Below are 27,386 nucleotides of genomic sequence, written 5' to 3' on the forward strand. Positions count from 1 at the left end.
TTGATAGGCTTAGGGAATATGGACAATGTCAGCAGGCCAGCAGAGAGCCGAGGACTTCAGATCTAAATCTCCTACTATGTCCACCATGCAGAGCTGGATGTTAATGAAGGGCAGAAGTGTTCTAAATCCAAATCCACTCCTAATACCCGACACTTAAGCACTTCATTTTTGCCTAAAGCTTCATCATCATTTCAAATGCAAGAATGATATAATACAGATTAAAAGTAGTAAATCATAAAGAATTCTGACTTCACTCAAAACACCCCTTGTTGCTACAGTCCTTCCTGGATTTTAGACATTGAATCTGTATAACAACTTCTATTTTTAAAAACTACTTCCGCCCATGTAGGATGCATTTGGAATTCTCCCTCCCTGCCCTGCCACCCTGAAAATTATAGAAAGGGCTTAGAGATTGTCTGATCTCATTCAGTCTTTATAAAGAGAAAATCTCTGAGGCACAGAGAGACGCAGTGACTTGTGTGGTGTCACACATCTATTTCAGGGACTGATCAGATCTACAGTCCGGGTCTCTTGACATCAGTCCCATAGTTTTCCAGACTCTGGTCTCTGTCCTGTAAAAATTCTCTACATGGTTTACAATCCTATTTCATTCATCTTAACATATGTGCTCTGTTATTCAGTGGTTGCACTTTCGTGCCACATTAATCCTTTGTGTCTCTTCCACTGCTGCTTAATGTCATGGTTCTCAGCCAGCGATCATGGTAACATGGAACAGGGTTAGTAGGCACAGATATGGGTGGAGGATAAGAAAAGGCGGGGACCAGCCAGGCATGGTGGCTCATGCCTGTAATCCCAGCACTTTGGAGGCTGAGGCAGGTGGATCACCTGAGGAGTTCAAGACCAGTGGTGGCGGGCGCCTGTAATTCCCACTACTCAGGAGGCTGAGGCAAGAGAATCGCTTGAACTTGGGAGGCAGAGGTTGCAGTGATCTGAGATAGCACCATTGCACTCCAGCCTGGGTGACAAGAACAAAAGTCCATCTCAACAACAACAACAACAACAACAACAACAACAACAACAACAACAACCAGCAGGGACCAGGAAGCCCTGTGAAGCTAGGCATCCCTCTCCTGGGCTCCAGTAGTACCTTCTGCCTCATATTGTTTCATGAATGCCTTGTTCTGTGTCTCCCTATGTAATTCTCAATTCCTTGAGTTTAGGGACTGTGTCTTATTAATTGGTATGGTCCAAGTGTCTGGCTTGGTCTATATGCAGGGAGTGTTTTCAATAATGGCAAGATAAATGAACTTTCATCCTCTTAATCCTCTATTCCATAGTGCTCGTCTCGGTGTCCTTCCTTCATATTGAATAGCTCTGTATTTTTGAACCATGATTATTCATTTCTACTTCGGTTTTCTTTTTTCTTTTTTGCTACAAATACTGTGCTGGGATCGACTTCCTTTTGATCATTACACAAATAACCATGGCTGCCTCTTATGTTTATTCAGCTTGTTTTTTTTCCATAATTTGTACAGTGGAAAATCTTGTGGCCCTTGAATTTGCCCATTTTAAATTTGCCCTCAGTCATTTTAAACTCACATCCTGTCCCCCAGAGTGCTCGGCCATTCCCGGTGCAATCCAATAACTAATATTGTGCTATGCTTTGGGATCCACAGATTCTTTCACAATTAGATCTTTAAACTAACCATTGTATGAATCAGCATTCTTCACACATAGAACCAATAAGGATGTGTGTATATATAGAGAAAGATATTTATTGTAAGGAATTGGGTCACATGATTACAGAAGCTGGCAAGTCCAAAATCTGCACTGTGGGCTGGCAAGCTGAAGACCCAGGAGAGGCAGTGATGCTAATGCAGTCTGAAGGCAGCAGTCTGCTGGAGAATTCTCCTGCTCTCAGGGGAGGCCAGTCTTTTTGTTGTACTCAAAAAGGCCTTTGACTGGTCAGTTGAGAGCCACCCACATTATGTAGGACAACTTGCCTACTCAAAGGCTGCTGATTTCCATATTAATTTCACCATAGACACCCTCACAGAAACACGCAAAATAATGTTTGAACAAATACTGGACACCCTATGGCCCCAGCAAAGTTGACACATAAGATTAACCACAAGGCCAGGCACAGTGTTTCACCCTGTAATGCCAGCACTTTGAGAGGCTGAGGTGGGAGGACTGCTTGAGCCCAAGAGTTCAAGACCAGCCTGGGGAAGATAGCAAGACCTCGTCTCTACAAAATAATAAAAAATTATCTGGGTGTGGTGGTACACACCTGTATTCCTAGCTACTGGGGAGGCTGAGGCAGGAGGATCACTTGAGCCCAGGAGTTTGAGACCGCAGTGAGCTGTGATTGTGCCACTGCCCTCCAGCCTGGACAACAGAACTTTATGGCAGTTACTGTAAAATGATTTCGAATGGTGATGTACTCTGTATAAATCAGGTATTAAACGTATTATTAGTTTTATGTTCTAATTTGAACCAATGTTTGAGAAGTTTCATACTGTTCCATTGGCTCAAATTAGAATCATCCAGGGAGATTTTAAACATTACTGATCCCAGGTTCCCCTCCCAGAACTTCTGCTTTCATTGGTCTGGGTGGAGCCCAGGGATCAGTGTTTTCTAAAAGCTTCCCGCAGGAGTTTAGGTTTAGCCAGTGCTGCCAGCTACTGTTTTAAAAGCACAAAACATAGAGGTACCTTTCTAAAAATTGAATGTGATTATGTCGTTCTTTCTTTCAGATCGGTTGTGTAAGCATTTTTATAGGATTATTCTTCATGTTTTCTCTCCTTACTTCAGGTAACGGCTGGTGTTCCTCTTAAGAAAGAATATACAGAGGAGGTAAGAGGAGCTGTTTAGACGCTTATGTGAAGAATCTCTCAAATCCAGTGACTCGTTGGCTTTCAGTGAATGAGCCCTCCTTCAGTGGCCTCTTAGAAAAGTGCTGTTCTGTCCGGGCGCAGTGACTCACACCTGTAATTTCAGCACTTTGGGAGGCCAAGGCGACCGGATCACTTGAGGCCAGGAGTTCAAGACCAGCCAGGCAAAACCCATGGCCAACATGGCAAAACCTCATCTCTACTAAAAATACAAAAATTAGCCGGGCATGGTGGCTCACGCCTGTAGTCCCAGCATGAGAATCGCTTGAACCTGGGAGGCGGAGGTTGCAGTGAGCTGTGATCGCACCACTGTACTCCAGCCTGGACGACAGAGAGAGACTCTGTCTCAAAAAAAAGAAAAGAAAAGTGCTGTTCTAAGAATCCGAGAGGAAATGGATGGGGTGAAAGGATAAAATTCATTCAGTTAACTCTTAAATATCAAGAAAAGGTGGATATAGGCTTTGTCTACTGTTGTCTACTCTCAGGGTAGCCATCAGAGCAGGAACTCAAGGTCTCCAGGTCAGAAACAAATATGAAGCTTACACTTCTGTATTCTTTTGTCATGGAAGGTCTATATACAGTTGGCTTTATGATTTACAGGAGTGGCTTACTCTTTTCTGTAAATAGACTTTGATTTACTGGCAGCAGTACCTCTTAGCTCCTACAGGTGGCGCCAGGGATCTGAGCCAGGAATACCTGGACAGAGCTCCTCACCCACCTGGGGCCTTGTGCCTGTCAGGCCTCAACCTGCAGAGCATGGGCGCATTGCGTAGACCCTGCAGCCTGTCCTCAGCAGGGTGAGCTGCCAGGCTTCAGACCCACCCATATGCCATTGGACCCAGAATCATTTTAGAAATTATTTTGAAGACGAACCTCTTTATTCTTGCAGCCATCTTTCTTGGAGGAAAAAGTGAAAAAAGATGTAGCAAATCCTGCCAGAGAGGTGCTGGCAGTTTAGCTTGGCAGGTTTGGTGGGAGGCAAATACACAGGGGTCTGGGTTTTGCTTTTTTCTTTTTTACAGAACATCCAGCTGGTGGCAGACGGCTGCTGTAACCTCCAGAAGCAAATTCAGATCACTCAGCTCTTTGGGGTTCCCGTTGTGGTGGCTCTGAATGTCTTCAAGTAAGTCCAGCCTCCTCCTTTAAATGTGGGCATTATCACTAGGCCACCCTGTGAACGATATTTGTGTCTTGGGGTATTTGGTCTTTCTGTGCTTCATCTAAAAGTATACAGAAATACCCAGTTCTTTCTGTTTGTTTATTTGGTTTGGTTTCATTTTAGCAAATGTGTTCTCACAATGTTATTAAGGAAGTGAAATTTATATATAGCGAGTTACTATCTCCTTGGCTTTTTTTTTTTTTTTTTTTTTTGTAATTCTACCCAGCATTTTTGTCTGAAACAAACTGTGAATGATCAAAGGGGTATGTTATGGAATTTTCTTGATAACGCCCTTAACGACTTGAAATATTTGAGTCACTTTAGAGAGGACTTTTTTTTTCCATGCTTTAAGTCTGATTTATTTAAACACGATGTGACCACTTTTGATGTTTAAAATGTATTCAGTGTTAGGGAGCGAAGTTCTGTATAAATGGTTAGTCTTTCTTTCAAAACATAGCTAAATGGATACAGATGCAAAACCACAAACATTTTCTTCACTAGGACCGACACCCGCGCTGAGATTGACTTGGTGTGTGAGCTTGCAAAGCGGGCTGGTGCCTTTGATGCAGTACCCTGCTATCACTGGTCGGTTGGTGGAAAAGGATCGGTGGACTTGGCTCGGGCTGTGAGAGAGGCTGCGAGTAAACGAAGCCGATTCCAGTTCCTGTATGATGTTCAGGTAAGATCTAGTAAAAACAATGGCTCACATTTCTTACACCTTAGCATGGGTTGTCCCATTCTGTTGTCACCACAACCCTGCAGATAAGAAAACTAAAGATAGAAGAGTTTAGGCCGGGTGCAGTGGCTCACGCCTGTAATCCCAACACTTTGGAAGGCTAGGGCGGGCAGATCACTTGAGGTCAGGAGTTCGAGACCAGCCTGGCCAACATAGAGAAACCCCATCTCTACTAAAAATACAAAAATTAGGTGGGCGTGGTGGCGTGCACCTATAGTCCCAGCTACTCGGGAGGCTGAGGTGGGAGAATTGCTTGAACCCAGGAGGTGGAGGCTGCAGTGAGCCAAGATCGAGATCACACCACTGCACTCCAGCCTGGGCGACAGAGTGAGACCCTGTCTCAAACAAACAAACAAAAAGGTAGAAGAGTTTAAGCCATATGACAAAGTCACATTTCCAAGTACAGACCCTAGCTCCTTGTCCCAAAGCCTGTGCTTTTGAAGACTCCCAAATCGCAGTCCTAAGTGAGGAGGTACTTTAGCGAACAGGATTTGACAGCTGACGCTTTCAGGAGTTGCACAGGAACAAGAGCAATTTCGTGAGGGTTGGGAAACCATGGGAGGTATTTTCCTTGTTCATTTCTCTTTTTTTTTTTTGAGACAGTCTCTGTTGCTCAGGCTGGAGTACAGTGGTGCAATCTCGGCTTACTGCAACCTCTGCCTCCCAGGTTCAAGCACTTCTCTGCCTCAGCCTCCTGAGTAGCTGGGATTACAGGCACCTGCCAACACTCCTGGCTAAGTTTTTGTATTTTTAGTAGAGACTTGGTTTCACCATCTTGGGCAGGCTGGTCTCAAACTCCTGATCTCATGGTTCACCCACCTCGGCCTCCCAAAGTGCTGGGATTATAGGCATGAGCCACCACACCTGGCCTCTGCTTGTTCATTTCTGTTATGGTTCTTTTCTCTTGTGGTTTTATTGAAATATGTCTAGTGTATGTGTGTGTATATAGACATATATAATATATTTATTTATTTTCATTGTGGTAAATATATATATAACAAAATTTACTAGCTTAGCTTTTTTTTTTTTTTTTTTTTTTTTTGAGACAGAGCCTTGCTCTGTTGCCCAGGCTGGAGTGCAATGGCGTGATCTCGGCTCACTGCAACCTCCACCTCCCGGGTTCAAGCAATTCTTCTGCCTCAGCCTCCAGAGTAGCTGGGACTACAGGCGCACGCAAGCATGCCCAGCTAATTTCTTTTTTATTTTAGTAGAGTCGGGGTTTCACCGTGTTGCCTGGGCTGGTCTCGAACTCCTGAGCTCCGGCAGTCCACCCGCCTCGGCCTCCCAGAGTGCTAGGATTACAGGTGTGAGCCACCACGCCCAGCCCATCTTAACCATTTTTAAGTGCACGTCAGTAGTGTTAAGTACATTCACATTGTCGTGCAGCCAATCTCCAGAACGCTTTTCATCTTGCAAAACTGAAACTGTACCCATTGAACAACTCCCCATGCCCCTCCCTACAGCCCCTGCCAGCTACCATTCTCCTTCGTTTCTATGAATGTAACAACTCCAGGGACCTCATGTAAGTAGCATCATACTGTGGCTGGCTTATTTCACTTAGCATAATGTGCATGCATGTTGTAGAGTGTCAGAATTTCCCTTCTTTTTTTTTTTTGAGATGGAGTTTCACTTTTATTGCCCGGGCTGGAGTGCAGAGGCACCATCTCAGCTCACCGCAACCTTCTGCTCTTGGGTTCAAGCAATTCTCCTGCCTCAGGCTCCCAAGTAGCTGGGATTACAGGCATGCACCACCACGCCCAGCTAATTTTTGTATTTTTAGCAGAGTCAGGGTTTCACCATGTTAGTCAGGCTGGTCTCAAACGCCTGACCTTGTGATCCGCCCGCCTCAGCCTCCCAAAGTGCTGGGATTACAGGCGTGAGCCACCGCGCCCGGCCAGAATTTCCTTTATTTTAAGGGCTGAATACGCTCCCATTCTTTGGATATCCCACATTTTGTTTCTTCGTCCATCTGTGGATGGACACTTGAGCTCCCCATCACAGCTATTGTAAGTAATGCTGTATGAGCATGCGTGTTTATGGCATATGGCATATGTACAAGTATCCCTTCAAGACTGTGTTTTCTTTTTTTTTTTTTTTTTTTTTTTGAGACGGAGTCTTGCTCTGTCGCCCAGGCTGGAGTGCAGTGGCGCAATCTCGGCTCACTGCAAGCTCCGCCTCCCGGGTCCATGCCATGTTTTCAATTCTTTTGGAAATGTATTCCCAGAAGTGGGATTGCTGGGTCCCCTAGGATATTTTTAAGCACATGTCGATGGTTCAGTCAGAAGACCTGAGCTTCCCAGGGCTCATTCTCCTCCTCAGATCGTCTGTCTTTGCACCCCTCTGACATCTCCATTCTGAATTTTGTGGTTCCGATTCTGGCTGATGGATTTGTCTTCAGGGGTAGTGCATGACTGCGGAGTGCCCAGGCTTCAAGCTGATTGCTGCTTCCCCTGTTCCTTCATCCCTCACATATTCTATTGTTGAGTCACTCAGATGTCACAGACACTCTTCTTTCCTGTTCAGTGGCATAAATCAATAGCATAAGTGAAGAAGAAATCAGTGAAGCAAGAGCTTAGCAGCGTTGTTGATAAGCCTGGAGTCCCAGTGGTGAGAGAACGGGGCTGATGTATTAATATTTAATATTACCACAGCTCTCGCTTTTAAGGAGTTGTTTGTGAGCTGGGTATATGGGCGCTTTGCACATGTTCACCTCTTTGGTCCTAACATCCCTCTTAGGTGGAAACTGGTGATATCTTCCCATTTTACAGACAAGAAAACTAAAGCATGAAGAGACTAAGTCAACTGCTCAGTGTCCCATAGCTAGGAAGAGGCAGAGCTGGGAGAAAGAATGTCCAGATGGTTGAGGTCATCGTCCTGCTCTGTTCTTCAGAGCTAAGTACTGTGCTCAAAAGTGTGTGTGTATTGGAGGTCTGGGGGGAGACATAGTTAAAGGGGACAGTGACTGAGTGACCCCCCTGAAGAGAAAGGGTGACAGTGATGGGCATAGGCACAGATTCCATGCCACACAGGGGACATCATCGCTGGCACGCAGTCAGTGTTTACGGAAGGAAGGACACAGGGAATGAATTGGAGGCTAGCTCATAAAAGGTTTTTCATTTTTATGAGGCCATTTTGTGAATGAGGAACTAGAATATTCTGGACTACAGAGGCGGTAGAGATCAATTGAGGGAGAAGATTTTGGATGAGTGAAAAGAAAAATGTTCCAGTTGGAAGCTTTGAGTTCTCAGACCTAGAGGTGTTCAGCGCAAAATAGATGTAGCCCTGCTGTGGGCAAGTCAGAGGCATTGAAGCCAACTCAGATGGCAGGTGGCCAAGGAGACCCTGGGTTCCTGTTCTTTGGTCCTGGGTAAGGCTTGCCAGGGTACCTACAACCCTTGGCACATGCCAGGGCCTTTCTACGTAAACCACTGTAGGGAGAGTCACCCCCAGATCCTGCTGTGAGTATGCCTCTGATCATGCCATCTGATCATGCCATCTTGCCTTCTGATCATGAACCACCCCACTCTGCGTAGCAAAGGCAGTTATTTTCATGAATGATTTCACAAAGTGTGGCTCTTTTCAAGGAAAGCATCCCAGGTGAAAAAGAGGTCAGTAATCAGAAGAAATGCTTCTGAGTTATGCTGTCTCAGACATGCACTAACCCTAACATGAACCCTTTTCCTTTCCACTGATATTTCAATTTTTTTTTTTTCTGAATTCCCATTCTTCATGGAGATAATGCTGCTAAAATGTCAGCTCTCCTCTGAAAGGAGGAAAATGTTTAATAATAATGTGGTCTAAAGTCCTCTATTGATAGGCGACCTCAAGGCCAGGATCCCTGCCTCCTTTGCCAACACACTTCTCGCTTTTCTTGTAACAGAAATTCGACTTGAGCTGCATAATTGTTTGTTAGATAATCAGCCTCCCAGCCTACTGCAGCGTGACAGTTCATGAAGAGAGCTGCTGCTGCTGCTGGCTCTCTTTGTACTGTCTGCCTGTTAGCTGTGTTCCTCACACCAGCAAGATTTAGATCATCTAAGACCATTTACAGTCTTGTCTTGTCACCATGTAAAAATCTGAATTCATTGGTGCAGTCAGTAATAGAGCTCAAGCCTTCTTTCCCCCTGATTTCTTGCATTGATTGGTGCTGGTAAAACTTTAGTAACTTAAGTGATGGTTTTCTGGAAGCCCTTTTTACCTCCCCCACAACCCCACACCCTCACAACCAACCCTTGGGTGCTGGGCAGTGAGAAAGATATGGCATTGCTCTATAGGAGAAAGAAGTTATAAATGCTTTGCATATGACACTCTCCCACCTTTGCTTCTCAAAGCAAACTGGGTTTCTGTGTGCCCCTTGGTGTCTCCCCAGACTTTATATCCCCAAGAATGTATTCAGTACAAGACTAATGGCATCTTGTGTGCTATTCTTTCTCCACCCCAGTCTTGTGGAAGGAAAACACCGGAGATGATTTAGGGTAATGGGAAATAGTGCTAGAACCCAGGGCATGACTGCATTTGAATGTGAAGTAGAAATTGTCTCGGAACCCCACTGGAGAGCGATTCAGCTGGAGAGAGTGGGGCACCTGGCTCTCAGAGGCGCTGTGCGGCCAGACAGCAGTGTGCTGGACTTCCTAATGGCGAGCTCACAGGTTAAGTGAGAAACAGGCTGCACTTCTGACTTGGGAGTCTCTGCTGAACTTTATAGAAAACTGACTTCAGCAGCAACTGCTGTCTAGAGAACAATTTGGCATCTCTTTTTGCCAGAGTAACTTCTAACTCAAGAGTAGGCAACTTTTAATTATGGTACCGGATGGAGGCAGCAATGAATAATTTAGAATAAAGATTGAAAAATATGGAATAAAGTGTAGTAGACTAATTGCTCAGAAGAAGTTTTATTGTGTGAAAATGAATGTGTTTAAACTTGAAATACAGAGGATCATTTCCTCTCTACCCTTGAGGGTGATTGCAGTCCCTTTTAAGAAGCTGTTAAAAGTCCCCCTCAAGATCATCTTCTCTTTGAATTTTCCTTTCTAATGTGACTTTTGACAATTATATCTTTATCGTTCACTAATAGAATATCTCCATGTCTGCAGGGATGCAGGGAAATATGATGGCTGAAAGAAACGCTAATCTACATGCGCACTTTATTAGCTAAGAAATCCCTCCTCCATACATTCTTCCAGGCATGCCTCCGCACATCCCATCTGCTATGTGGGCTCAACTCTGCATTATAGATGGGAAGGTGATGGACTTGTCCATAAGAAATGGACGCTTGATAGGAGAAGGAACATATTACATAGAGCTAACAGGCTAAAGCTTTGGGATCATGCCAATTAAGTTTAAACCTTGAGTAGGCCTCCTACTGTGGACACAATTTGGGGAAGCTGACTAATCTCTCGAGCCTCAGCATCCTCATTTGTACAGTGGTGTCTGACAGTGACACCAACTTCACCAAGTTGCTGTGAGACCCAAATGAAATGCCCCAGAGTAAAATGCTGGAACATAGAAAGCAGGCAATGAAGGCCAGGAGTGGTGGCTCTCGCCTGTAATCCCAGCACCTTGGGAGGCTGAGGCAGGTGGATCACCTGAGGCCAGGAGTTCGAGACCAGCCTGGGAAACATGGTGAAACCCCATCTCTACTAAAAATACAAAAACTAGACAGGTGTGGTGTCACGCACCTGTAGTCCCAGCTACTCGGGAGGCTGAGGCAGGAGAATCGCTTGAACCTGGGAGGTGGAGGTTGCAGTGAGCTGAGATCACACCACTGCACTCCAGCCTGGGCAACAGAGTTAGACTCTGTCTCAAAAAGAAAAAAAAGGAGAAAGTAGTCAATCAATGCTGGTTCTTCCTCCTGTCATGTTCACTTGGAAAGAGAGTGGGCCTCCTGAATTCACCTTCAATAATTCTCCTGTAACTCAAGGTAACTTTGTCAAACTCCAAGATTGGTTTATTTTGCTCTGGGTTAAAACCAGGAATTAAAAGTCAAGTCTCCTAAAGCACTACTGAACTAAACCAAGACACTGACATTTTTCCTTCTCCGTGAGAATTGGGAGCCCTTAGTGATATCATAAAACGTCAGTCATTTTTGCAAAGAAGGAGGTATGACCCTGAGAAGTCAGCTTGACATTCAGTCGGAATATTGTTTGTTAAATGAGGAGTTAAGGTTGAAAATCATCTCTGTATCCTTCCTCTAGCCTTGCAAACATTTTAAGGTGTAGCCTTGACAGCAAGACAGGATAGTGTTTGTTTTTATTAAAAGGTCTTTCCTGTTCCTTGCGTGAAGCCATTCTCTTGATCCCAGTGGGGGCTGGATGAAGGAAGAGCAAAACAAACCACGAAGACAGCCTGGAGCCGCAGCCAGCTCTGCTGACTTCTGAACTTCACACTCTCACTGCCCAGATGGCCAGGGGTGTTTCCTCCTCTGCTGGTCTTTTTTAAGGCAGGATGTTTGTTGTTATTGTTGTTGTTTTTCTGGTTGGTTCTTAAGAAATTATTTTCTACGTCTTGAAAATGTCAGCTGGAACCTACACCAGTTGTTGGTGGGGTGTGAGAGCTATCCTTTACATGGACTTGGAGCATTTGCAACCAGAGCCTCCACATTGAAATAAACATTTAAAAATGCATATCTGTGGATATACAGTGGGGGATCTTCCATTGTGGTAAAAATATGTATAACATACAATTTCCCCTTTAATCACTTTTACATGTATAGTCTGTGGCATTAAGTACCTTCACATTGTACATACAGGGTTTAATTAATAGGATCTTAAAACTTAAAAGGGTATTGATGCACATCTCTGTTGCCTTTTACATTTCACAGTAATTAGAAGGAAAAAACACACTCTAGGTTGAAAGGCTGTCCTTTCTTTTGGTTGTCCTTGTCCCTGGAAAAGCTGTCTTCCCCCTCAGGGCCTTTGACCTCCCCCGGCTCTCCCTCCCATCTTCAGACGCGCCCAGGGCCAGCCTGAGTCAGTAGCCCTTTCTTCAGCGCTCCCTCTTCTCTTGTTGTGCATTAGAATGTTTGGAGTGTTCTGTGGAAAGCTGGTCCTTACATTTTCCAGTCAGTTATGCATCTCACTCATAAACCTGTTTCTCCCCCCATGCTCTTTAATATTCTGCTTTCTTAATTATGGTTGAGCTGCCTTTAAACAGTCTTAGATTGTTCAATGTGAGTGGCTTCAACAAGCCTCCCATAAGCCTCTTATCCCCTGGCCCCCTTTCCATGATCCAACCCCAAATCTCCAGATACCCCCTGCTTTTTTTATGTTTTTTTGTTTGTTGGTTGGTTGGTTGGTTTTGGGTTTTTTTTTTTTTTTTGAGGCAGAGTCTCGCTCTGTCACCCAGGCTGGAGTGCATTGGCACGATCTCGGCTCACTGCAACCTCCACCTCCCGGTTTCAAGCAATTCTTCTGCCTCAGCCTCCTGAGTAGCTGGGATTACAGGTGTGGGCCACTATGCCCAGCAAATTTTTGTATTTTTAGTAAAGGCAGAGTTTCACCATGTTGGCTGGGCTGGTCTCGAACTCCTGACCTCAAGTGATCTGTCCTCCTCAGCCTCCCACAGTGCCGGGATTACAGGCATGAGCCGCTGCACCAAGCCCCGGATACCTCCTGCTTGACCAGACCTTCTGCAAACACACCTTAGATCCCTCTCAAATCTAGATGCTGCTCCAACACTGGCTTCTAGGTTCTTTATGAAACCTCTGCTGGCCGGCAGTATATAACCCACCACCCAGCCTGCCAGGCACGTCATTCAGCTGTGTTAGACAGTTTCGAGGGATCTGCACCTGTCGTGAGCACTGGCCCAACCTTCTCAAAGCATCCCACTCATCCCTGTGATTCTGGCAAAGCCTGCCCCAGCTTTCTTTCCTCGATGGTTGAAATAGCACCCAATGAGAAAAAAACAGTGGCCTGTATTTATTACACTTACACATGTCACAAGAATCCCTGTAGTGTCATTGAAAGCTTTCTTCTAGCATGCAAAATGATTGTCACTATGATGTAAGTTTCTAGAAATGCCTTATTTCATCTAAAATTATGAGAGAAGGTAAAATGATGAACTATCAAAGTCACACTACATGTTGGCCGGCTGCCTTCTACCACTCACTCCATCCCTCCCCAGGCTTTCTGACTTAAATTTAGATCACATGAGACCATTGCAGTGGAGAGAGTGTCCACTTTCTCAATCTAAAAGCAAGCTCGTGAAGACCATTAAATATGATCACAGGAACAAACATTAAAGGTACCACACGTAATGGACCACTTAAGACAGAAAACTACGATCTTAGGGCTTAGGGGAAAAAAACACTCAAACAGCACAGGCTTCCAGTCTCCCCAGTCTCTGAGAGGTTGGGGATTTTTTTTTTTTAATAAAGTACAAGGGCTCCTTGAACATGAACACAGAACGAGCGTTGCACCTGTATTCATTCATTTCGCTCTTTTAACACATTGATGCTCCTAAGTCAGATTTGTAGAAGAGGAAGGAGCAGATGCATCATGAGAGCACTGTGCTTGGCCAGGCGCGGTGGCTCATGCCTGTAATCCTAGCACTTAGGGAGGCCAAGGTAGGAGGATCGCTTGAATCGAGGAGTTCAAGACTAACGTGGGTGACATGGCAGATCCTGTCTCTACTAAAAATATTTTAAAAATTAGCCAGGCATAGTGGCACATGCACTGTAGTCTCAGCTACTCAGGAGGCTGAGGTGGGAGGATTGCTTGAGCTTGGGAGGCAGAGGTTGCAGTGAGCCAAGATCACCCCACTGCATTCCAGCCTAAAGCAACAGAGCCAAGCTCAAAAAAAAAAAAAAAAAAAAAAAAGGCCAGGCACGATGGCTCCCTCCTATAATCTCAACCCTTTGGGAGACTGAGACGGGCAGATCACTTGAAGTCAGGAGTTGGAGACCAGCCTGGCCAACATGGCAAAACCCCATCTGTACTAAAAATACAAAAATGAGCTGGGCATCGTGGTGCATGCCTGTAATTCCAGCTACTCTGGAGGCTAAGGCCCAAGAATCACTTGAACCTGGGAAGCAGAGGTTGCGGTGAGCCAAGAACATGCCACTACACACCATCATGCCCGGCCTGTTTTTTTGTGTGTGTGTTTGTTTTGGTTTTTTTTTTGAGCCTGGGCAACAGAACAAGACTCTGTCTCAAAGAAAACAAAACAGAACACTGTACACGAGTGTTCCTGGGCCCAGCAGAGTGCTCGAACCAGTCAGCACTTTGCCCTCTTTTGGGTGAGATGAGATCTTTAAAATCACTTATTCCCATATATTCCGTTTTTTGGCATTGCTACACTATTCTATTTGAGAGTAATAAAAGATTACCCATGTGGATTTCTTACTATTTCATGTGGAGAAATACAGCTTTTCTAGCGGCGAGCCTTTCTTCCATTTCCCAGAGTCCGGTTACCCTCACCGCACCCCAGGTTTGCCGTAGGAGGATGAGATTCCCTACATGTAGGCGTCTTTAGAGTGAACCTGTTGCTCAGGGCCCGCGAGCCCACAGGGCTCCATGCCCACTGAGCAGGCTCGTGGAAGTCGGCACGTAGCTCAGATGTGCTGATTTCCAGCCAAGGACATGCTTTGTGTCAACGATACAGGGGCCTGTTGTTCTCAGTAACAAGGGCAGAGCCGCTCCCGGGACTCCAGTTGGTATTGGTAATGCAAGCCCTTGCACCTAGTGTGGTGTGGTCAGTATAAATTAATATCGACAGCTTCATGTTGTACTTTAATTTGAAGTACAGGAAAGGCTGCTTGCCAAACTGTATTTGTAGATCATTTAAAATTTATGCTTCATTTAAAATGCAAAATACGAATGGAAATAATTACTGTGTATCCGGAAATGTCTATTCAACTAACAAGTTTATTAATTGATCCTTCTCTTTACATGTTTTACGGGCCTTGGAATACACTTTGCTAATATCACAGCATAGGAAGATTTAACCCATATGAATTCAACTCTGTAGCCTTGGTGAAAGAAAAGAACCATGTATTTGTCATTCACTGTGGCCCCTGATGTATGCCAATGACTTCATTTGGTGCAGGGCTGAAGAAATGGCAGTGTGTTCCAATACTTCACAACAGTGGGGCCTCATTAAGAGATGCTAGGGTATTGAGAGTGAAGTGTTACATAGTGTTTTTCATAAGTCTTCTAAAAGATTTTTCAGAGTTGCTGACTTAAGAATTTGGCCTCTGAGTAAGATGAGACGTCCTTACTACGTTATAAAGCCTTCATGGATCTTTATTTCTAACAGTTCATTTTTAAACTTTTGTTCCATTTCATTTTATTTTGTCCATTTTTTGTCACCAAAAAATTATTTTAAAATGTAACAGCTCTTCTAGAATGCACAGATCAATTTTATTCCACTAAAAAACAGGACTTCAATAATTTAATTGAAGAATTCTAGTGAGCATTTCCAGAGCCTTTCCAAGAAAGCTATACTGTTTAACTTTGAGTGACTCAGCTTCTAGGACCCTGGTCCACCACACCTACAAAATGAATTTAATAAAGCATGAAGGTCACCAGATCCTCTACTATTTCTTCGTGGAGTCACTCAGCTAGTGTTTATGTTGTGCCTGCTCTGTGCGAGAGACTGTGCCACCAATATAACCACTGGTCACAGTTATTTTCTAGAGCCATACTGCCTGATATCCCATGTGGCTAAGATTGACAGTTCAGTTTCTGGATTGTTCCAGTCCCATTTCCAGTGCTTTTAATAGCCACATGAGGCCAGTGAACACACGATACATCTTCCATTGTGATAGAAAGTGGCAGTGGACAGCTTTGTTCTAGAGTATTTCCGTTTCTGAAATACATGTTTAAGAAGTTTGGAAAGGAATTAGTGTAGAGTATGAGAAGGGTTACATTTTTGGTGAATATGAAGATTTAACATAATGTTGGTTCAAAAATGACCAAAGATACAAGTGTAGACACCAGGCTTTTGAAGTAGCTAATATGTTAAGCAGCTGTGCATTATATAGACAGAATATTCACTATGTCCCACTCAGCCCTGTGTTTGACACCATTTCACCTTGGCTTCTGCCTTTCTTTCCCTTCTTTGCCTATTGAGATTTTTCCTGTTCTTTCTATCCTTTTTTTTTTTGAGGCAGAGTCTTGCTGTGTCACCAGGCTGGAGTCCAGTGGCACGATCTCAGCTCACTGCAGTCTCCACCTCCCGGGTTCAAGTGATTCTCCTGCCTCACCCTCCCAAGTAGCTTTGACTACAGGAATGTGCCACCACTCCCAGCTAATTTTTGTATTATTTAAATAGAGATGGGGTTTCACCATGTTGGCCAGGATGGTCTCGATCTCTCTTGACCTCATGATCCGCCCACCTTGGCCTCCCAAAGTGCTGGGATTACAGGTGTGAGCCACCGCACCAGGCCTCCTGTCCTTTCTTTAATGCACTATTCCAGCTTTTTTTTAATGTCTTGCCAGCTTTTGCTGATTTTCATGCCTCCCTCTGCAACCTGTGATCTCTTGACTTTAATAGTAATGTTTATACAGAGTCTTGACTGCACACTCTCTTCTGTCATCGTTGTTTACTGTGTCTCATTGTCCCCAATCCATCAGAAGTTCTTGGTACACAAAGTCCCTGAAGCTGTATGAACAATGCCCTGACGTCTTGAAAGGACTTGCCATAGGTGGTTATTTGATCACTTAGCAGATGCCTTTGGGATCCTACTTTGTGCAGGCCACTCTCCAAGGCACAATGTGGCAAGTAAATATATTAGTCAATATTTACAGAACCAAGAGAAAGCCAGCAATGATTAATGCATAAACAGTCATAAATTGGCCATTTTATTTGTTTATAAAAGCTATCATTTACCACAGAGAAGTACAAGTGAATATCAAGTTCAGATCAAGACCTTTGGACTGAGCTTGGCTTTTTTTTTTTTTTTTTTCTTTAAAGATTACACTTCTCCCCCAAATCAAGCAGATTAACCATAGGAAGTTTCTTGCCTGCTAACACAATATAAATAGATTGCATGCAAGGGGAAGGACCTTATCAGGGCAGATTTTAGTATTTACACTAAACCCAAAAGATTTTTATTTCCTTAATTATACTTGTGAGTGAAAAACAAAAATTGTAGCAGGAGTCCCAAGAGCACACTTTGGCCATGGGCTTTCGAGCTGTGAGTTGAAGCACTTTATTCAGCATGTGGCTGCAGGGTTGTAGCTCAGGTTGTAGACAGTGCATTCTCTTCAGGTCCCAGGAAACAGTGTCATACCTGTGGAAGCCACCAGAATGCACCTTCATCTTCTCCAGTGGTGGCGAGGTTGAGGCCAAGCATCAGAAGTGCTGAGTGCTGGGAAACTGTGGAGCTGGATAGATGGCAGTGCCTGCTGGGAAGCACACAGCCCTGGGTTGAGGCAGGGAAGCAGGGCCGCCCAGTTGGGATGCATTCGTACTACTGGCCCCTCACAGTACCGTCATGTGTGGGTGGTCGCGCTTGTCCTACAGGAAGTAAACCACAACTACTCATCTCACACAGTCAGCCTGGCACCTCCTTGGAATTCCCAAAACACTTTCCAATAAACATTGGAAAGGAAGAAAGTTTAGTTGTTAAAAAAATGTATGTTGCCTTATGCCCAAAAGCATTGAAAGCAGGGACTCAAGCAGGTACTCGTGCAGCCCTGTTGATAGCAGCATTGTTCCCAGTAGCTGAAAGGTGGGAACCCCCTTGTCTGTCAGCGGGGATCAGCTAAATATGGCACACACATACTATGGAACATTATTCAGCCTTGGGAAGGACACCTCCTATCACACGGATGAACCTTGAGAACATTATGCTAAATGAAATACACCAGACACGGAAGGACAGATACTGCTTGATTCCGCTTGTAGGGGCCTGTAGAGCCGTCAGATTCATAGACAGGAAGTCGAATGGTGGTTGTCAGGGGCCAAGGGGAGGGGCATGGAAAGTTGCTGCTTAATGGGTAGAGTTTCAGTTTTGCTAAATACAGAGAGTTCTGGAGGTTGGTTGCCCGACACCATAAATGGACTTAACGCTACTGAACTGTACACTTAGAAATGGTTAAAATGGTAAGTTAGGCCAGGCATGGTAGCTTGCGGCTGTAATCCCAGCACTTTGGAAGTCTGAGGCAGGCATACACTTGAGCCCAGGAGTTCAAGACCAGCCTGGACAACATAGCAAGACCCCCATGTCTGCAACAATTTTAGAAATTAGCTGGTGGCTTACACCTGTAGTCGTAGCTACACAGTGTGCTGAGGTAAGAGGATCACTTGAGCCCAGGAGGTTGAGGCTGCAGCGAGCCGTGATCACATCACCGAACTCCAGAATGAGACCCTGGGTCACAAGAAAAGAAGATGGTAAATTACATGTTATGTGTATGTTACCAAAATTAAAGTTCTTAAAAATATATATTTTAGGCCAGACACAGTGGCTCACACCTGAAATCCCAGCACTTTGGGAGGCCGAGGCAGGCAGATCACCTGAGGTCAGGAGTTCAAGACCAGCCTGGCCAATATAGTGAAACCCCATCTCTACTAAAAATACAAAAATTAGCCAGGCGTGGTGGTGGGAGCCTGTAATCCCAGCTGTTCGGGAGGCTGAGGCAGAAAGAATTGCTTGACCCGGAAGGCAGAGGTTACCGTGAGCCGAGATCGCGCCACTACACTACCAGCCTGGGTAACAGAGTGAGACTCTGTCTCAAATAAATAAATAAATAATATATATATACGTATTATATAGATAGATAGATAGATTTCTTACAAAACATTTTCATGTTTAAAAATAACAAATCAGGCCGGGCACAGTGGCTCACGCCTGTAATCCCAGCACTTTGGGAGGCCGAGGCAAGCGGATCACCTGAGGTCAGGAGTTTGAGACCAGCCTGACCAACATGGTGAAACCCTGTCTCTACTAAAAATACAAAATTAGCCGGGCGTGGTGGCACATGCCTGTAATCCCAGCTACTTGGGAGGCTGAGGCAGGAGAATCGCTTGAACCCAGGAGGCGGAGGTTGCAGTCAGCCAAGATCTCGCCATTCCACTCCACCCTGGGTGACAGAGTGAGTCTCTGTATAAAAAAAATTTTTTTAAAAATAACAACTCAGCCATCCACTCGCATCAATTTATTCACTAGTCATTCGATTGCTATTACTTTGCTCCCATGTGAGTTTTTAAAATTATTAACAGAAAAATCACACCTTTATTTTTGAATTATGATCTTGAGTTCAGTAAAGAATGCATTCTGGGCCGGGTGCGGTGGCTCACGCCTGTAATCCCAGCACTTTGGGAGGCCGAGGCGGGCGGATCACGAGGTCAGGAGATGGAGACCATCCTGGCTAACACGGTGAAACCCCGTCTCTACTAAAAATACAAAAAATTAGCCGGGCGTGGTAGCGGGCGCCTGTAGTCCCAGCTACTCGGGAGGCTGAGGCAGGAGAATGGCGTGAACCCGGGAGGCGGAGCTTGCAGTGAGCCGAGATCGCGCCACTGCACTCCAGCCTGGGCGACAGAGCGAGACTCCGTCTCAAAAAAAAAAAAAAAAAAAAAAAGAATGCATTCTGTTGATTAAATGTGTTATGAGTAACAGTATCTTGTTTTGCTGTACTTCCAAGCAAAATGTAATTCTTTCAGTCCTCCCTACAGTTCTCACTCCATAATAATATTACTTAAGGTTTGTATAGCATGACATTTACAACGTGCTTGCGTTTTACACTGACTCAACGTGTGCAGTACAGTGATGTATAGTGAAGTATTCACATCCTCATCTTAGAAATGAGGAAATAAATTCAGGGAGGTTACATGATTTAACCACACATAAGGAGGGGCTGCGTTCTCTCTGAGCCCTTCTACCTCACACAGCCACCAAGCTCCTTTGTGCAGAGCCCATGGAGGGTTGGAGTGGCCACACTGGGGTAGGTGCAGGCCAGAGACTGGATGCAACAGGAACATTGCCTGCTTCCCAAAACCACTGTTCTACTGCCCGGGGAACACACCCTTCTGAGAGCTGACTTCTAACAAAGCAAGGTCCTTGGACTTGCCCTGCGGCTTCTTTCCTGCAAGAAGTATCTTCCAGCATCCTACCAACTTTTATTTCTTAAAAAAGGTTGCTCCTTGCCAGGCATTGGTTGATCAGCAGAGGAGCTCGCATTAGTTTCAGTGCAGTGTTGGGAGCAAGCACTTGAGTGCCCAGCAACATAGGCTGCTCATGATCTAAGATTCATGGAAAAAGTCTTCTGCGCTGTTACCTGCAGCACATCAACACCTGAATTTTCTTATCATCTTGTGTGGCTATTGAACCACAGGGAACCCAAGCTTAGTCAATAGGAAATATAGAAATATTCATTGGTTCAACTGTATATGGAGGGCCTTGTATATATTCCAGGGGCTGTATCCTATCTTGCCTCTAGGTAAATAAGAGATGGTCCCGAGCCTCAAAGAGTTTATCAGCCATTCTTTATTCTTCAGCTAATATGAACATTGAATCTTTTACATTAGAAGTTGCCCATGCAGGGCACGCCTGTAATCCCAGCAACCTGGGAGGCCAATGCAGGAAAATCACTTGAGGCCGGGAGTTTGAGACCAGCCTGGGCAACATGGTGAGACCTCATCTCTACCAAAAATAAATTTTAAAAAAAGTTACCCTTAAATTTCTTTCTCTAACCCAGCCTCAACTTTGTACTCAGGCAGTAACTCTTTGTACAACATTCCTGGCACCATATTCAGCTTATACAGAACCCTCCAGGCAAGGACAGGTCACTGCTAAGTGAGAGAGCTCTGGTTATTATAGTTCTTCCTTAAACACTGCACTCAAAACGACTTCCTTCTAACGTTTGTCCCTTGGTTCACATTCTGCCCTCCTTTCGATTTTTTGTATGGCATGGCCCTCCAAGAGATTTCAGTGTCAGTGTGGTGCTGCCAAGTCTGTGTGACTGTTCACACACTCGGGCTCCATTCACACACCCCAAGATTGCATGAGTTTTTGCTGCAGCCACTCACAGTCAGGCCCCAGTGAATCCCTGTCCTCTGAAGCTGCAGGTAGGAGCGCCCCAAGGGCATCTAGATGTCAAAGAAGAGGATGCTCACATGTGCCTAAGGGTCATCCATGAAGGCTTCGTGGAGGAGGTGGCTTTTGGGATAGATCTTAGAAAGCTCAGAGAGTTTTAACAAAGATTGGTCCTTGAAGATTACTAATCTTTTGACTTTATAAATATTTGCATATATCTTCTTCCAGTCTCTCTCTTATTTTTTGACATTATTTATAATGTCTTCTTAAAACAAGTTTTAAATTTTGCTATAGTGAAATCTATATATCATTTCCTTTATGGGTTATTCTATTGTTACCTCATTTAAGAAATCCTTCTCTACTTCAGAATAATAGAGTTCTCACTGTTTTCTTCCAATATGTAGAGTTATAATTTTCAAGTTTATGCCTTTGTTCCATATTGGGTTTATTTGGAGGCCTGGTATGTGGTAGGAATCTAATTTTATTTCTCTCCAGCCAAAAGTCAGATGGTAGTCAGCCTTTCTCTGTTGATTTGTGTCACCTCTGTTATATACTATCCTGCACATGCTGAGTGTCTTTGTGGGTTCTTTCTTCTTTTCCATTGATTAATTTGTCTATACTTGTGCCAGTACCCATGGAATTTATTAGCATAGTTTTGTGGTATGATTGATAGCTAGTAGAAAAGTCCTCTTTCTTTGTTCTTTTGGTTTTGTTTTATTTTTAAAGTTATCTGACTATTTATGCCATTACCCTGTTAGTTCACTCTCGAGTTGCTATAAAGGCATCCCTGAGACTGGTTAATGGATAAAGAAAAGTAGTTTATTTTGGCTCATGGTTCTGAAGGCTGTGCAAGCATGGCACCAACATCTGCTGGGCTTCTGGTGAGGGCCTCAGGAAGCTTCCACTCAGGGCAGAAGGTGAAGGGGGAGCCAGTGCATCACATGGCAAGAGCGGGAGCAAGAGATGGGGTGGGAGGTGCCAACAAGCAGACCTCCTGAGAACTCAGAGTGAGAACTCACTCATTATCATGAGGACAGCACCAAGCCATTCATGAGGGATCCGCCCCCGTGATCCAAACACCTCCCACCGGGCCCCACCTCCAACATTGAGGATTACATTTCACCATGAGTTTTGGAGGGGACCACCATCCAAACCACATCAACCCTTTATTGTAAGTTTCAGAACTAATTGGCCAAGTAACCAAAAATGAGCTTGGGATTTTTATTGGACTTGCATTGAACTGAGTAAGTTTCAGAGAAGTGACGTCTGTACAGTGTTAAGTCTCCTCATCCATGAGCAAACTATTTTCCTCCATTGACTCAGACTCTTTTTATGTCCCTCAGTGAAAGGTTATAAGGCTTGCACCTTCATTTCTTTTTATTTGTTAGAATATTCAATATTTATGTTCCAGACCACAGAACACCTCTACAGTAATAAAAACTGTAGTAATGAAAAACATGTTTTAAAGCAGTTTTGGGTTCTATCGGGGTTGGGAGGGGAAGAGTGCTAGCTTTTATTTATTTTCTCTTGGGTAACTCTTGTATCAATAGTATTTCATACAAATGTGACACTAGCTGTTGCCAAGCAAAGTCCTTGAGGCACATCACAGGAGACTTGTGCCCCTTGGTTGACATCTGTTCCATCAGCATTTGGTTCAGCAGTTGTTCACCAAACAGTAAATCCACTAATTGCATCATGCATATGCTTGCTTTCTTTCTTTTTTTTTTTTTTTTTTGAGACAGAGTCTTGCTCTGTCACCCAGCCTTGAGGTGCAGTGGCGCGATCTTGGCTCACTGCAACCTCTGCCTCCCAGGATCAAGCGATTCTCCTGCCTCAGCCTCTTGTGTAGCTGGGATTACAGAAGTGCACTGCCACACCCAGCTGATTTTTGTACTTTTAGCAGAGACGGAGTTTCACCATGTTGGCCACGCTGATCTTGAACACCTGACCTCAAGTGATCCACCCACCTCAGCCTCCCAAAGTGCTGGGATTACAGGTGTGAGCCACTGCACCTGGCCACATACGCATCTTTACCCACAGGAGGATTGTAGATAATTTTGCCAAATGTGTTTCTTAAATTTAGAATTACTTTATCTGTGGAATATTATTTTCCTAATGAATCATTCTTGTTTCTGAAGATCCCTTGCCGTATGCTATCAATAGTCTGTGTCCTGGTTTTCAATCTAACATTATGGAAATCTTCTCCTCCAACACACTTATTTGCCTGTATCTAGTCTTCTCACATTTCTTCCATGCCACATGACTTCTCATAATTTGCTTAAGTGATAGTAGGTTCAACCTCTGATTTTCCAATATAGTGTTTGATCACATCAGCATTTATGTTAAAATCTCAATCCATTACTGCTCATGAAAAAATACTTGTTTTTAATACTGTGAACCCGTATTCAGACCCACTTAAAAACCAGCACTCACAATTTCGTTGGGAGAATCCTGTCCTGACATATATGATTATTTGAAAATTATAGTAAACAGGCCAGGCGTGATGGCTCATGCCTGTAATCCCAGTACTTTGGGAGGCCGAGGTGGACAGTTTGCTTGAGCCCAGGAGTTCAAGACCAGCCTGGGCAACGTGGTGAAACCCAGTCTCTACAAAAAATGCAAAAAAAAAAAATTAGCTTGGAGTCATGGTGCACCCCTGTAGTCCCAGCTACTCAGGAGGCTGAGATGGGAGGATCACTTGAGCCTGGGAGGTTGAGGCTGCAGTGGGCTGAGATTGTGCCACTGCGTGACAGAGTGATACTGTCTTAAAAAAAAAAAAAAAAAAGAAATTATAGTAAACTACATTTTTTTAAATGCTGCAATGGATTAAAATGGTTACAACTAGATAAGAAGCCTCTAAATTGCCTGAACACCTAAGGCTTGTTTGCTAGTTGACATCTGATCTATTTCTGACACTGAAAATTTCAGTGCTTTAGGGTGCTAAAAGGAAAAAAGAGGGTTTGCTAGGAATCCTGCAGTTGCTGAGGGGGTACTCTGATAAGGGAATTTTAAGCAATTACAGAAAATCTCATTAAAGTTTTTAAAAAATCTTTAACCAGATTAAACTTATACAATTTTGTTATAATTTGTGTTTCTCCAGGTTCCAATTGTGGACAAGATAAGGACCATTGCTCAGGCTGTCTATGGAGCCAAAGATATCGAACTCTCTCCTGAGGCACAAGCCAAAATAGATCGTTACACTCAACAGGTAAAAGTTCTACTTTTAGGGGAAAAGAAAAAATTCACCTTAGGCTCTCAGAATACTCAGCTTGACTTGAGGATTTGTACATGTCTCACCAGCTAACCTTTGCTTAATCTATTGTATGGTTAACAAGATGAAAGTAATATCCTCGGGTAGAGTGTAGACTATATTTAGAACTTTATGGTGAGGCATGTATCCTCTGATCCATGCATCATTTACTTCTGTGACTATGAATGTGTCTGATATGGGTGGTATCCCTGTTTTTAGGTGATGTGTGATCTTTCATCCCTCCCACTCAGCCCAGAATGTTGAAACTATCCTTTGGAGTAGAGCTGCGGAGTCAGATTTAGATGAATTGCAATGCTTCCTCTTCCTTACAGGCCTCTTACTACCTTAAAAATGCTAGCGTGGTGCCGGGGTAGGCAGTTAGGAGCGCCGCCTATAAAGATGGGAATGTTTGCTGTTCTCCTTATGCAAGCGGTTCACTGGCTTTTTACTGAGCTTGTCCGCTGAGGTTGAAGGCTCCATCATCTTCTACCTCTAGCCACTGACAAAGGCAAGTAGGCAAACAGCTGGGAAGGTGGCTGTGATCTGACAGCATGCATCACCATCTAGTCCAGTGACAGTCATGATCAATCAACTCCACTACAGGAGGCTCAGCCACCTTCACCAAAAGGACCGTATGCCTCGAGTGTCCCTCCTACTTTGGTGTAGTCAGATAGATAGCAGTCAGAACGCTTTAAGGGCCTGCTGGCTAAAGAACTTCATGATGGGTAGCGTTGACCTTTTCTTTAAAAAAAATCTCCAACTCCTTATTCTTTTTTGTAAACCCATTTGAAATTTTGTTAAATGCTACCATTGCCAGCCAGGGTATTTGTTCTCCTAGGTTTGGTAAAATAGTCAGCAACTAAGAAAGTTCTAAATTCTTAGAATTTTCCCTGTATGTTCTTGGCTTATCCTTTACAAAAAGGATTCCCAAGCACTGCTCTGTGCACAGGCATTGTGGTGAAATTTTCATTCATGTGCAATGAACCAGGTAAAATAAGGTCATTCTCATAAGGTTGGTTTGGTTTTTTTTCCCATGAGTTTTTAATAATGATATTTAAGACTATCATTTATTCTAATATTAAGTCTTTTCTCCTTTCAGTGTTAAAATGTTATTTCTTTTATGAAGTAATCTGGTGAGAGTATATGGCATATTGGTTGGTTTTTTTCTTTTTAATATGCCTACTGACAAAATTTTTACATTAGCAAAGCCGTATTAGTTCATAGAAATTACTTCAATATTTAACCATGTCTGAAATTCAAAATTCTGGCACCATTTCTGAAAGACAGTTGTGATTGTCACTCAGCAAAATTCTTATCAGTATAGAAGAGTGGAGATTTCAAAAAGAAAATGGCCCCAAGTCCAAGTCCTCCCTGAGTTGATAAGACTCTAAGATCTTCCAAATAGTTTTAGGCTAAGTCTTATGAAAATTTAACTAAAGATTTCATTCCCTTTATCTCTATCAAGGAAATATTCCTTGAAAGTGATGTCAACCGGGCACGTTGCTCACACCTGTAATCCCAGCACTTTGTGGGGTCAAGGCAGAGGATCAGTTGAAGCCAGGAGTTTGAGACCACTCTGGGCAACACAGCAAAACCTCCATCTCTATTTTTATTTTTTTTTTAAAGTTAGTGTCAAGTATGTGGTTGCAATGAATTAGCAAAGCCTCTAAAGGAACACTGTGTGCCATTTAATCAGAACCAGGCTTTGAGGACACTGTGCTTTTTGTGAGACACCACATGTGACTTCCTGCTCTTTCACCTTTGGAACTCTGGGTCAGACATAGACTTTGGTCCTTAAAAACAAGAAGCTTAAATAGTGACCTCATCTTGGTTCTTATAATGTAATCGCAGATCAAATAGCCATGATTCATAAACCAACACAAAGGAACCCTTTGCTTCCTGACTGACTCCAGAATGAGTGAACAACATGAGTAAGAGCCTCGTCGCAGAGCCTTTCTCCAGACTACCTTGCTGGGTCCCGGATATTAATAGTCTTGGAAAGTGGTTTCTACAGCTGCTGCTTTGCCTGAAAATAGCCATGCTTTCCCCAAACATGCACATAACACTGCCTTCTCTTAAAGAGAGCCTCCAAAATAAACAATAGTCACCCTTGACCTGCTAAACAGTCATCACATGGAGATGAGTTTTTATCCTCACCTTCTTGCTTCTTCAGTGAACAAGTAGTAACAAGCAGCTCCTGCGTGTGCCTCGATCTGATCCGGCATACCATTGCTGCTGAGACTGTATAAAGTGCAAATTGAAAAGCACAGGAGACTAACATCTATATCAGTGAACACATTTTCTTTCCTTTCTCACAGGGTTTTGGAAATTTGCCCATCTGCATGGCAAAGACCCACCTTTCTCTGTCTCACCAACCTGACAAAAAAGGAGTGCCAAGGGACTTCATCTTACCTATCAGTGACGTTCGGGCCAGCATAGGCGCTGGGTTCATTTACCCTTTGGTCGGAACGGTGAGTGAGTCACATTTTCCAAAAACCCTCCCCATTCTGCATTGCCGTGGTGCCTCAAATCGTTATGCTCCACCTGCTCTTTAAAAATCATGGATTAGGGAAAATTGGGAGTAATTAATAGTACAGTATTCGCTATTTTTCTAAACGCTGTGTCTCACCTACTTTTGCCATTGTGGTTTGGATTTTTCTTTTTTTAGATCATGTGTTCAGGATCCTTAGAGTCATAATACTAATTTCCTTCCTAAGGCAAGTAAGAACATAACTTGGGAGAATTCAGTCTGTTATTTAAATGGTAGAATGGCTTAAGACAGTGGTTGTCAACCTTTATCACACATAGCACCCAAAATGATGTAATCACAGTGGGGTTGACTGCTCACACCAGACAGGATCTGCCCAGTCACCCCAAGGGCTGGGGAAAGCAGTCCTCACCCTCTCTCACTTCCCCAGCACGTCAGGTGGGAAGCTCTGGCTTAGGAAATTACTGAATCATAGGAGTTCTCATTTTTGATGTTGTTGTGATGGGATCATGTTGCTATTGGATGATTATTCTGCTATTTTATGTTATCTGTGGGGGTAAAGGAGATGAGCAGATAAATAAAAGCTTATCAAAGTGCTTAAAATCCATGAAGATGGGCTTCATTTGGTACAGCTACACAGTGATAGCCTTCCGTTGGTACCGTCAGTAGCCTAAATTTGACTTCTTGTCTTTGGGAGTGCTCCTAAATTTGGTTTAGAACAAAAAAGAATTCTTACAACCTAGCAGATCCCATGGCAAGCAAAGAAAAAAATATTCTAACCCATCATTATCATCATCATTAGTGCAAAGTGATTTGAGCTTAAACAGCATACATTATCATAATTTTTTATAATAAACCATGTTGCTTTATTGTGCAAACAAGCAATAGATAGATAAAAAGTGCAGATTCTTGCCTTGAT

The 27,386-nt window shown here is 43.8% G+C and overlaps 1 protein-coding gene across 8 annotated transcripts in view; it reads left to right on the forward strand.

Moving 5' to 3' along the window:
• Window positions 1-27,386, forward strand: part of MTHFD1L (methylenetetrahydrofolate dehydrogenase (NADP+ dependent) 1 like) — a 241,744-nt gene that overhangs the window by 147,508 nt on the left and 66,850 nt on the right. For 7 of the 8 annotated variants that reach the window (XR_010112318.1, XR_010112319.1, XM_034963089.3 and 4 more), the window contains exons 22-26: window positions 2,776-2,817; window positions 3,878-3,978; window positions 4,516-4,693; window positions 23,830-23,937; window positions 26,298-26,450. Coding sequence is in view for 6 of the 8 variants with exons in the window: in XM_034963089.3 (XP_034818980.1) it covers window positions 2,776-2,817; window positions 3,878-3,978; window positions 4,516-4,693; window positions 23,830-23,937; window positions 26,298-26,450 (582 nt within the window). In the remaining 2 variants the exon portion in view is untranslated. Of the gene's footprint in view, window positions 1-2,775; window positions 2,818-3,877; window positions 3,979-4,515; window positions 4,694-11,009; window positions 13,896-23,829; window positions 23,938-26,297; window positions 26,451-27,386 lie in introns of those variants that run through there. The other variant, XM_063605033.1, reaches the window with a different exon arrangement.

Source organism: Pan paniscus, chromosome 5 (genome assembly GCF_029289425.2).
Source record: "Pan paniscus chromosome 5, NHGRI_mPanPan1-v2.0_pri, whole genome shotgun sequence".
Taxonomy (NCBI): domain Eukaryota; kingdom Metazoa; phylum Chordata; class Mammalia; order Primates; family Hominidae; genus Pan; species Pan paniscus.